Genomic DNA, 12,093 nt, shown 5'->3' with positions numbered 1-12,093 from the left:
AACTGAAATAGGAGGGAGAGCTGATGGGCAGGGATGTGTGTACCCGTACCTCTGCAGGGCAGGCAGCCCGGGTGTCCCCACCACGATCTCTTTGCTGCTCCGCACCCCCTCAGAGCCCTGCAACCAAACCCAGGTGAGTATCACCACCTGTTCTACACAGAGACAAACCAGAGCCAGAACAGACCAGGAGCAGGTGCCAAAGTGCTGCGTGTGTGCTCTGATGGAGCAATTGGGGAAGAGGTTAGAAGGAGGAGGTATGGTTGCGTGCAGAGCACTGAGCCTGAGGAACCATGCCAGCCTGCTCCTTGGGTTGTTGTTTGGGCACATCCATACCTGCTGCATTGCTCCGACTGTGTCTTGGGTGGCCATTGCTTCGCTGTGCATTGATGACGTAGAGTATTTGTTCCAAAACTGCTCCAGAGAGGGTGTGGGACCTGCCAGAGAAGATGGAATATGTCGAAAAGATCACATATCTACAGAATTCTCCCTCAGAATAAACTGATTTAGTGAAAAGGGAGCAGAACATCCGGCAGAGAGAGCTCTACCCTCTCCTGGCCATGTGGATGCTGGCTCTTGGTCCCCAGCTGCAGCTTGTCCCACTTTCTGGCCCGCTAATGTTGTAACTGCCAGCGTAACCAGTGAGCAACTGTGCAGCTCACACCTGCAGTGTGTAACAGGCAGAAACCCTGTTATCTCTGCTGCAAACAGGAAGGTCTGATACTGTGGCAGTTCTTACATGCATGGAAAATTGCTCATCTTGCAGTTGTGTCAGTTCCTTTTGGTGTGGTGTCAGTGGGCAGCTATTTTTTTCCCGCTAATAAAGGATAAAGGGAACTTCTCTGCTTATGAATGTCTCTGAGATAAGCAAGAGTATTAATGTATATAAATATGAAGATGCTGCTGAGGGCAGTGTATAAGTTGTTTAGTTATGCATGCATAGCTCTACTGCTTTCTGCCTACCTGGCTGACCACGTTTGGCTCTCCAGCCAGTCAGAGTACTCAGCTTTGCTTATGCAGGCTGCTAGGACCCAGAAGCAAAATGAGGAAATATGAGGCCTGACCTCATTCAAAGAATGCATGGTTCCCTTGGCTTCCTCTGATGCTGAGAAAGGTGAAGCTTTGACCCAGAAGTGTTGCCTTCCTCTTTGAGACCCCACACATTCACTTCTTGCTAGCTGCCCCAGTGAGGTTTCAGTTCTTCTCTTTGGGAGATGCATTTTTGAGATAGGTGTAGGAACTTACCTGGGATCTCGGTGGGTTCCTCCACCCTGCTTAGTTTTGAATGGCCAACAACTTGGCCATGACCAGGAAAACTCCCAGGAAGGTCTCTCTCCTGAAATACCACATCTCTTCTGTCAGTGACCTGTTGGATTAAGGCTGATTGCTATAAGCAAGGCTCACTGTACCAAAAAATAATAAATTACAGCAACCTAGAGCAGTAAGTCCCAAATGGAACTGAGATAGTTCCTTGGGGACTGCTCCAGCTGTCCAAACCCGATTAAACACATCTCCAGTTCCTCTAGGCTTTCTAGCCGAGCAAATCCTGGACTATCCGGGCCTCAGTGTAGTTCAACATCTCGACAGGCAAAGGACAGCCATCCTCTTTCCATGACAAGGTCTGTTTCTATGCTTGAAAATGCTCTCTATGGTGTGAAAGCAGCTGTTTGGAAGTGGAGGGGGATTTACTGTCACTCATGCTGCACTGCAGAAGTTGCAGTGGGGTCTGATGGATGGCTCCGACAAAGGGACAGTGCCAGACTGAGGCCCCCAGCAGTGGGAAAAACTGTATAAAGAGGGTCAATCTTTCTGCCTGGGCTTTAGTACTGTCCTGTGGCCGGTAGGTGCGGTTGCAATAAGCTGGCTACAGGCTACCACATATGCAAGAGCCCTGCACAGTCCCTCCGCTTCCATCTGGTTTTCCAACCACCCCCACCAGCTCACGCTGCTCTGACCTATTTGTACAGATGTGCCCTGCTTTCTTCTTGGTGGTGGCAGGTGCACCCCTCTGCCTATGCCCACTTACGTTTCAGAGGCACTTAGAGACCTAAATCAGAGTCCTCTGAGGCCCTCAGTCTGAAAATGTGGCCTTGGCTTTTTGCCATCCCTGAAAAATTAGAAAGAAAATTGGCCCAAAAGGACTGCAGGTGGCCAAACCCATTTAAATTACTGCAAATTAAACTCTCTGCAGACTCTGTGAGATATACTTCTCCAATCTGTTTTTAGAATCTCTTCCAGGAGGACTAGTTGAGATGTTGCTGTTGCACAGCTCTTCAGGTGCTGTATATACCACTCCTCTTCTGCAGAGCCTATTTGTGCTCTCACGAGTCTTGATCCAAGCCAAGATTCAGCCAGGCAGAGAAATTGTTCAGCCCTGATGCACAACTGCTCACCTACATCCTGTAACGGCTCAGGCACATGTGTTCCTCACCACTTTCATACACACATGCACAGAACGTAGTTGCTTGTATGCTGCGTTCAGAAACCTCAACCAGAGATTGCTACAGAGAACATGTAGTTTGGTGAAAGAAATCTGAGCAAAAAAGAGAGACATTTCTTCCAAAAACCCCATGAGAGCAGAGCTTTGCACTGCTTACCTGCAGAGGAACACCATCTGGGTAGCGTGCCTGCAACTCTGAAGGGAAATAACCATCCATAATATCCTGCAGGCATTGCTGAAACAAAAAATGACAGCTCATTCATGGTCATACCTCTGATTTTCTATTTATCTGATGACTAATGTTTACATCCTGGGCTGCTCCTGTTTGTAATATTTCTGCTGTGCAAAAAAAAAGAAGTCTGCACCCAGACTCCCCTTCTCATAAAAAAAAAATAATAATACAAAAACAAAAAAATGCTGCTCAGTTGATTTTTAAAGGTGTGCTGGGAACAAGTTTAAGGTTTGTTTTATATGCATTTATATTTTTATGTATAAAGCACCTATCACCTGATTGATAACCATTCTTTGGGATCATTCTGATGGCAGGGCTAAGAACAGGACTCACCCTGTTAGCACCTCAGCATTTCTGTTTCCAGCCAATTGGGGAAAAAAAAAAAAGACCACAAAATTTTGCTGCCAGTGTTTAATACTGCTACTCCATCAAGGTTGGAGGAGACTTATTGTGCATGGCAGCAGTTTGCACTGTGATTTCTCCAACTGTGCTGCAGAACAGTACAGGCATCCCAGCAGGGCAGTGGGATGTGAAGGCTGGAGGTCTCGTTAGCTGCTCGTTTTGGGGACTGAGATGATCTCACTGGCCTTGTTCTTCTAAGTTCCCTTTGCTGATACACAGTGAATCACAGCAGGGTGGCTCATGCCTGACTCCTGCACAAACCTTTTCATACCTGAGCAGACTGTTCCTCATAGGAGCGAAAGGGTCCATCCAACATGACGATCCCATTCTGATACAGTGTCAGAGGGAGGGGTTCTGGCTGCCTCAGCCGAGCTCCTCCCGGTGTGTGCTCAACGTGAGAGACACCATCTCCAGCCAGCATGTTCAAACTCTTCACGTTTTCCAAGATTAAATCAAAATCAACCTGGTGTTTGGAAACAACTGCCTCACCTGTGGCAGAAAGAGCAGAGTTATGGGGGAAGGAGGTGCCAACTGAGCAGCTTTCACCTCTGTGTGGATGTGTCTGAGGAGTCTCTGCATCCCAACATTTTGGGGCTGTCATTGCTGCCTTTCGTGTGTCATGTCACTTTGTCACTTTGCAAAGCGTGGTGCAACAATCTTGCCGTGGTTCAGGGCTGCCAGATCTATGTGGGTGTGTGCAAAACTGCAAGGGCACGGTAGCAGAAAAACAGCCTTCACCTACAATGAGCACAGCAGCTGCTAGCTAAGATGCAGCCAACTGTTCAGCAACTTGGTTTTGGTTGTAATTTCTTAAGTGTTGACCCTTAATGTAGTGCTGCAAAATGCACAGAGAGGAATGAGTAACGTAAATTGGCTAAATGGACCAGGGCAGATTTGCTGAAGAAATGTCAGTGTGGCTGCATGCTCTGAGCCACCAGCACTTCTCACTACAGCAGAGTTATTTCTCTCTTGCTCGAACGGTGCAGAGGGTATCTGAGGAGGCTGATAGGGCGAAGCAGTGGAAGCATTACAGTGGGACAGAAGAATGAAATGAAAAGAGAAAATGAAACAGAGGGTAAGACCTTTGGTATTTTTGTTCTGATTTTTCGAGGTGTGATTAAGGGTGGGGGAAAAAAGCTTTAAATGAGAGGGAGGGAATCTCCCTTAAAAAGGGTAAGCAATATGAAAAGTATGAAAATATTTCTATTGCTTTTCATGCCTTCCTCCTTCCTTCATCTAAGGGATTAGATTAACAAACTAATATTTGCACAGTTGTTAGTTAGTAGCAACAGTTATATAGCCCAAGTAGTGTTCTTTTTTTTCCTCTGTTACCACTTTGCCAAATATGCTTGGACTCCAAACAGCACAATCAGGTCCCAGTTAAACCACTCACATGGTGGCTGGGAGGAAAGGCAAACAATACTCTGATGGAGCCAGACAATACGGGTAAGTTGCTATGGCTACTAAATACACAAAGCATCTGGTTCTGTTTTCCACCCATTTTACGTCAGTGTTTTTAGAGCAATCAAGCTTCAAACATTCAGGGTATGTGAACTCTTCAGGAAGCAGCTGCTGTGAAGGTATTCTTCTAAATGGCTGCGCCACCAGGATCTCTCCTTTTTCCTCAGATGAAGTTTATAAAATATAGGTGTATATAGAACACCAGTGCTCTGCCTGTCCCAGCTCCTTTTAAGTTGTTCCATGTCTCTAACCCTGAGATGGACTGACGTGAAGACCTCAGAACAGGATCACAGATTCTGATGATCTGCTTATCTACTCTAAGGAGTATCATACCTTCTCTAAGCATGCAGCAGGACCTAGGATGGCTGCTTTAGCAAAGAGCACTGATGCTTTACCTGGCTTCCAGAACCTCTTTGCCAGCAGTTCGTCATCTCTGAGTGACTCCAAGTCTTCCAGCTCTTCGTGTCTGTCTCCAACCCAGATCAGACCATAGTCATTTAGAAACCGCTGTAAGAGGAAAGGACAAGTCAGTGTTGTAGACCAGAGCTAGAAACTAGATAGAGAGGCCTCACAGTGCTTGGCTGCAATAGTGAGAAGCAAAAGTGGAGGTGAACAAGGTTTACCTCAGGGTTGGCAGGCTGCCAACTCACTGGCAGTAGCAGCTCTACTAGAAGCAAGTAAAAGGGAGGAAGGATTAAACTATCTGTAGTGATACAGTAGTCTCCCAAGAGTCTAGTAGCTGTGTATTTCCACAGCCCTGGAAGCCAAAATGATGAGGCTTGCAGCAGGCAATTGTATAAAATCTGTGTATAATATAATAATAATATAGTAGTTCACATTCAGCTTGTTATTTTCTTTCAGAGGAGTGAAGAGAGAATTTGTGGTTATCACAGTGGCAGCTTGAAAACAACCAGGAAGTCTGGGACTGCAACAATCTGAAATCGAAGGTGCAAATGGCTTGGAGCAAGTAAAGCAGGCATCTCACCTCCATCTCCCAGACCTGAGTCTGCAGCTGAAGGCACCTCGTTTCCAGATCCTCTGCTGCGGATGATTCAGGACCATCTGAGAGGGAAGATCTGCTTTTATTATGCATAGCCTTAAAGAAGAGCTACTGGTAGCCCCTGTCACAGAACGTGGAAGCCCCAGCAGTCCTCCTGCACTATCAGTAAACTGTAAAACACTGCTGAAGTTTTATGCTATGGGAAGCTGATGTGAGTGGTGCTGTTCACCGTTGTACACTGAGAGCTGCTTGGCTTGGTCCTAAGAGACCTATTCAAAAATCAGCAGATGTCCACCAAAGCTGGATCCAGAAACTTAGGCTTTGTAGCTGGCACAGTGTATGATGAGGTACAAAACACAGTTGTGGTTTGACAGACTTCTTTGTATTCTCTGCTCAGGAAATAGAGATGCAGCACAGCTTTACACTAACAAGGTAGTTCAGCCATGACAGGAAACGTGTCTGGGATCAGCAGGAGAGTTACTAGATTCCAAGGAATTGAGCAGCAGATGAGCTTCAGTGACTCACTTAAAGCTGAACTTATTTTAGCATTAAGTTGCCTTGCAAACAAGTCAGCCTGGACCTGTAAGTGCTGTTTGAGACTGCAAGTAAATTTTTGGTTTTGCTTAGCTATGAGTTGCTCTGTTTGTTGGGTTTTTTGTTTGTTTGTTTGTTTGTTTTATTTTTCCCAATCTGTTTGAACTGTACGGTGTATATTGTTCTTTTTTTTTCTGGCCATCCTCTGGTCTGTGGTTGTTCTGTGCTCATGGAAACGTATTAAGGCACGGAAAATAGGTCAGGAAATAATGTCTAGTGCTGCACCAGAAAAGCAGAGCAACTGAAGTGAGGATCTACCTTGGCAAACAGCACTGTGTGTGTAACTGATACCACCCATGGAAGAGGCTCATAGGCTTTTGAGGCAGGGATGGCTGAGAGGGAAGGTTTCCAAGCCTGCTCTGCAGCAGTACCAGGAGACCTGTAACTCTCCCATGGGTAAGAGCAAGGTGCCAAGAGTCAAACAATTTTTACCTTCTCCTTTCTGAAGAGTCTTCATCTTCTCCTCAAGCTCCGCAATCTTCCTGTCCTTCAAGATCAGAATGAATAATGACCTCGTTAAGATCCTCTGCTTTCAGGACCTTGATGCAGTTTGCATAATTAGTCCTGGCTGGGTGAGGCAGTGTTGCACATGCTCTCTCTCAGATAGGCAAAATAAGGGTCAAAATGGCCTCACAAATGTCTTAATTTGTGACTCAGCAGGGGGGTGGGATGTAATACATTGCTCCCATATTAGACTGGGGACATTGCTAATCTATCTCCCCCTTCCATCTGCACAAGAACACAGCTCATACTTAGGCCTGTTAGTGGCTGATCTACAAAGCAGACCAGCATCTCTGTCACCATCAGTTAGAAAACAAGACAAAACCACAAAAAAAAAAAAAACAACCCATTGCTATTTATTCTAAATTAAACAGTATTTATTCTCAACAGTATTATAAAAAAAACCTGTTCTAAGCTTACTTTTTTTTGTCTAAACCACTGGTTGCTTTGTTTTGTTTTCAGAATACAAAAGAAAGAAAAGAGTCTGAAGCCAAATAGATAGTAGTGAAAGGATGCTGAGAGTCATTACTTTGTAAAGTCACAGTAGGATCAGAGCAGTAAGAGCTGCTTCCATGTCGAGGGCAGATATGACTGCTCTGCTGTCTTACAAAGGCTAACCTGTCTAATTAACAGAGTAGGCTATGGATTAACTTGTTCTAGCCCAGACTGTGTCTAAGTAAGTGTATCACTACCCTGGCTTGAAAAGTTAAAGCAGAACACTGAACAGGCCTGGTAATGGCCAGAACTTTTACCTTCAGCTGGATTTCTTGCGCTTGTTTATCTATTTTTTGTTCCAACAGACTGATTTTTTGCATCATGGATGACATGAGCTCCATGTCAGTGGGAACTGTACCTGAAAGCACAAATACGTTACCTCTAGAAAGGCAATTCATATTGGAGACTTATCTGCACCATAAGGGAACCCACACATGAGCTCTGGTTCTACCAAGGTAGGTAAAAAAAGGATACCTTTGGCAGGTGTGGGGTGGAAATCCCTCAGCTCTTATCTTTGAGAGCTCCTGGTAGGGAGGTGGCTATGTCAATGGCAGCATGTTGTGTACGTGAGGGGGAGACAACACCAAATAGCCCTGGCCTGGGGTACTCAGTCCACCAGACTGTCACTGAGAGACTATGATGGTCAAGAACCTCCTTATCTCTGAGAGACTTCACTCTGTGAAGTGGTGAACTAGATGATCTTTAAGGTCTCTTCCAACCTAAGCCATTCTGTGATGTCATATATTCTTTTTTAGTGTTGTCCCTGCAAAGGAAGGCTGCCTTAGGGGAAGGCTGTGTCACCTGTGAAGAGGCACAAAGTGTATGAAAGAAAACAGGTCAGTATTTTGCATGTGACTTCTCCAAAAAACAGGTAAAGAAATATAGGTGTTACACTGAGGGAAGGAGAAAGCAGAGTGGCCCCAGGCTATTCACTCCCAGAAGCACTCTGAAAATAATGAGTGGGTGAGGGCATTTGTTACTGCACAGAACCAAAAGGAACGTAAAATCTCAGTTCGCTCAGAGCGAACACAAAATGGTGCTGGCAGAAAGAGACTGTGATGCTGGTAGAGAACATCCTGTGCCACACAGAGAGGCAGAAAGTACCACAGAGCTGCCTTAATGAAAAGTACAACATCTGGGAGTAGCAGAAACAGGAAATTTCACTGACAGCAGAGGAGCAGCTTTTGTGCTGTTAATCTAACAGGCCAGCTATGACCTAAAGTGGAACTGTGAAATGAAATGAAGCTCTAATGTGCTCTAGGTCTTGCCGAGGATGTCGAAACCCTCCGCCACTTATCTGATGGTGGACGTGTAGGAAGAAGAGCTGCGCTCACCATGAGAGGTGTCGGATGGTGAGCAGTGCCTTGCCAGCAAACAGCACAGCTGGGCCCTGCTATGAAAAATGGTGAGGAGGGAATATATAAAAAACAAGGATAGGTTTGTTAGCTTTGTGGAGGGAGGGATTGCTTGATGAGCAAGTTTCCTAAAACATAAAGGAAGAGGCTGTCCCGAAGGGCCCAAACTCTGCATTCTTCCTCACCGGCACACACTGCGTGCCTTTGGGCAGGGCGTTCCTGCACCCCTCAGTCAGCGCCACGCAGAAAGGGTCCCGAATGCTCCCGCAGGCGTCCTGTGGGCCCCCCACCACAAAGGGACTTGAAATAAAGGCCAGAACCGACCCCAGACTCTCGGCGTTGGCTCCGCGGGGAGGCCCGAGGCCCGAGGCAGGCCGCCCGTCCCGCAGCACTCACTCCGCTCTCAGCGCCCGCACCGCCATCTTGTTTACCGGCGGTTGCCACGGCGACGCCTGGACGCTGTGATTGGCTGAGCCACGGTCACGTGGAGCGGGACGGACGGGAGAGGACTACAAGTCCCGGCGTGCACCGCGGCAAAGAGTGCGCATCACTTTGTACCTATTAAAAGTTGATCTTAATGAGGTGGGAATGAGCTCAGGGGACCTCCACAAAATGTGAAATAAGAGAGAGTGGAGGAGAAATAACCACGGGCTATCGTGCCATCTTAACAAATAATTCCAGTGCTGCCCAGGACAGAAATATCACAAATGGGAATAAATATTTTCTTATCTTATATATACCATAAGGAAACATACGAAGAAAACAAGAAGGAAAGTTGGAATTTATCTATTAGGCATTCACTGGCTGCCAGAGAAAGCTGCAAGACCAGAACTTGGCTAGTTGAGAAATGAGCAGTCTTTCAATTGTGTACTCAGGCAAAAAGGCTATTGAACTTTTTGCATTCCAGATTTTTTGGGAGTGAAATAGGAGATGCAATGCCAAGAGCATTCAGTATGCTGCACTCTGAGCTGCCAGCCCTCGTGCAGGGCTCACTGTGATGCACTCACAGAAATGAAAACAGGTGTAGCTTTGCTCGTTTCAACCTGTCCTAAAATAGCCCGTTCTGTTTTCTGCTGTTTGCTGGCAGGTGGGTGGTGCAGCTCAGCGATGTGCTGCGAGCACTGTGAGGGCTGAAGGGAGCCCTGCCACCATCTGTGATGTGGATCAGACCACCCTGCCACGCTTGTGTCTTGGGCTCAGCTCCTGTCCTTCACTGCAGGGCAGGAGGTTCATTACACAGCGCAGTGTTTGCAGACCCTCCTGCTGAAGCGGAGGGTTTGAACCTGTAATTGGTGCTGGCACTACAGAGGCATGGGGCACAATGTAGGGAGTGCTATATGGTATTGGAAATGGGAGGGCAAGGGGCTCGCTGCCTTTGCTGGAGATGGTGGCTGGGACGTCCTGCTCAGAGCATCATCCCCACCTGCATATCCTTGCAGCATCAGCAGCACCAGTAATGCCTTCCTGGCGCTTTTCCATGGCTTCAATTATGGTGTCCCTTCTGGGTGATGGGTTGTGCTCTACAGAAGCAGCATGAGGAAGGAAAGTGTGATTGGTGAGATGGGGCCACGGCTGCACTTTAAAGGCTCTGATAGCAATCATCGCAAGCAGATGAGGAAGCATTGCAGCAAGCTGCGCGCTGAGCTTGGACCATGCAGCCTCTCCAGTGTGCCCACCTGCTCCTCCTGCTTGCCCTGCTCGCCCTCTGCTTGGTAAGAGAAAGCCCACTGCTCGGGCACCCCAAATGTTGGGAAGCAGCCAGACCCATCCCTGGGCTGTGACAGTGGTTAGGGGTCTGGGATCCAACCAGTGGGAGAATTTCTGCCTTCAGCTGGGAGCCACAGCAATTTATTTTACTTTAACCCTGCTTGTTGTAAAAGGAGCTTTGCACTGCAGGCTGCAAAGTTTAAATACTTCTGTATGTTGCTTTTTGTTTGAGGTTTTTGTTTTGTTTTGTTTTGTTTTGTTTGTTTTTCTGCTTAAGAGCTTTATGCATATCGATAACCTTGTCATCTCAGCTCTCCCCCAAATTGTGCAGCTTCTCCTTTGCATGCTGGCCTCTTCCCTATCCTCGCTGCTGCCTGGTTCAGGTTTGCTGAGCATGGCTGTAGGGACACGGCACAGCAACAGGGTTCCCTCCTTCCCTTTTGCCTTTTTACTGCTGGGAGGCCCTTTAAGGGTTCCAGCACCATGCAGGCAGATGGCAGCTATCCCTTGGGTGGGACCTCTGCTCAGAAGTGGGTAAAGACCTCCGGGGAGGGTGATGCTCCTCAGAGCAGCTCTTGGGTTGATTTTATTCTTTTCTGCTGTATGTTGGTAATGAGGCCAGATGAGCTGGCATCACTCTCAAATGCCACACAGATGTGATACGTTGCAGGCTCCATGGGATGCATTTACATTTCAGCATCTCACCCTGTGACAACAAACCTTCACAGCTAGAAAGAGTGCCTGCAAAATGAGGCCCATCCTAATCATCCACTATAGCTCCAGAGGGAACCTCTGGGGTCGAGGAGCAGTGAAACACAAAGTGGTTCCGCACAGCCATGGTGGGAGGTGTTCAAGCAAGTGCCTTAATTCAGAAGGGGCTCTTTAGAGAGGGAAGGAAGCTGCCCTGAAATTTCCACCCCAGCTGCATTACCAGTTCATGTAATGATTGCAGTGCCCCTTGCAACAGGAAGGTCTTGGCTCCCCTCCCCCTTGGTTCCACCAGGGACCTTCCCAGCTCCGTCTCTGCACCCCACATCCTCCAGCACTGGCCTCGCAGGCCCCACATCCTCAGCCACTTCCTCCGAGGCCAACCCCTCCCACTTTCCCACTCGCTGTTTCTAAAAGCCTCGAAAAAGGGCGGTAGCACGAGGGAGCGCCTGCTTTGCTTCCTGCAGTGGGAAAACCCACAAGTCCTCAGTTCTGCTGGCGTGTGGGGCCTGAGGAGAGCGCATGGCACTGAGGCACTACGAGACAGGGAGATCCCAGCCTCTCTGCCTGACTTTGCAGCCGTCGCCAACTGCCCTCTTTGCTTTTCCAGCCCTTAGGCCGGGCGGAGGACAACAGCACCATGACAGAGGGGATCGCGGCCCGGAGCCCGGCCTGCGGCAGCCCGGCCCTCCTGTCCGTGGCCCTGGGGCTGGCTGCGGCCTTCCTCCTGCGGCTGTGCTGAGCCGAAGATCCCCGCAGTCCGGCATTCCCCCGCTCCGCCGCCAGCTCCCGTCCCCGTGTCCCCACAGCGCTTCCCTGTGGCCGCAGCCTCCAGGAGGATCAGCTCCAAGCACGGTCGTGCTGTGAAGCTCTGAGAAATAAAGTACGGAGGCTCCGACGCGTTTATTTCTCGTGCTGTTACGGGCCGGCACTCGAACGGGCTCGCTAAGGGGAACACGACGCCCGCCCGCGCCTCCGGGGCGGCCGCAGCCGCACCCTGATTGCCAGGCTGAAGCAGCACAAGGGCACAGCGCCCCCAGCAGACCGGGCGGACCCGGGGCACCGCCCTCGACCCAGCGCTAACCAATCACAGGCGGTCTTTGCCGAGCGGACCAATCACCGAGTTCAAATCCCCCAGCTCTTTCGCCAATCCGGAGCTGCCAATCGCCGGTCCTGGCCTATCCCGGCCGGCGGGGGTTAT

General features: G+C 48.6%; 1 protein-coding gene and 1 long non-coding RNA gene across 13 annotated transcripts in view; one reads left to right on the top strand and one right to left on the bottom strand.

Annotated features, from left to right (window-relative positions):
- Window positions 1-9,690, bottom strand: part of UBXN11 (UBX domain protein 11) — a 12,281-nt gene extending 2,591 nt beyond the window's left edge. For 2 of the 10 annotated variants that reach the window (XM_019622761.2, XM_019622762.2), the window contains exons 1-10: window positions 8,457-8,656; window positions 7,380-7,480; window positions 6,559-6,613; window positions 5,518-5,594; window positions 4,928-5,039; window positions 3,343-3,560; window positions 2,595-2,672; window positions 1,243-1,363; window positions 334-434; window positions 50-117 (exon numbers count right to left, since the gene is read on the bottom strand). In XM_019622761.2, coding sequence (XP_019478306.1) covers window positions 50-117; window positions 334-434; window positions 1,243-1,363; window positions 2,595-2,672; window positions 3,343-3,560; window positions 4,928-5,039; window positions 5,518-5,594; window positions 6,559-6,613; window positions 7,380-7,480; window positions 8,457-8,652 — 1,127 coding nt within the window. In that variant the 5' untranslated portion in view covers window positions 8,653-8,656. The other 8 variants (XM_019622770.1, XM_019622771.2, XM_019622767.2 and 5 more) reach the window with 7 other exon arrangements.
- LOC104914260 lies at window positions 3,813-11,790 on the top strand. Of its 3 annotated transcripts, none has more exons than XR_795926.2 (7): window positions 3,813-4,146; window positions 5,394-6,114; window positions 7,428-7,577; window positions 7,878-7,958; window positions 8,384-8,527; window positions 9,917-10,189; window positions 11,503-11,790. It is a non-coding gene; the product is annotated as an uncharacterized LOC104914260 (long non-coding RNA). The 3 variants fall into 3 exon arrangements; XR_795927.3 differs by having other exon boundaries at window positions 3,819-4,146; window positions 5,394-5,879; XR_795928.1 differs by lacking the exons at window positions 3,813-4,146; window positions 5,394-6,114; window positions 7,428-7,577; window positions 7,878-7,958; window positions 8,384-8,527 and adding an exon at window positions 9,786-9,800.
- The last annotated feature ends 303 nt before the right edge of the window (window positions 11,791-12,093 follow it).

Source organism: Meleagris gallopavo, chromosome 25, assembly GCF_000146605.3.
Source record: "Meleagris gallopavo isolate NT-WF06-2002-E0010 breed Aviagen turkey brand Nicholas breeding stock chromosome 25, Turkey_5.1, whole genome shotgun sequence".
NCBI lineage: Eukaryota > Metazoa > Chordata > Aves > Galliformes > Phasianidae > Meleagris > Meleagris gallopavo.
The sequence above is the reverse complement of the archived record's forward strand: the minus strand, read 5'-3'. Positions and strand labels throughout refer to the sequence as shown.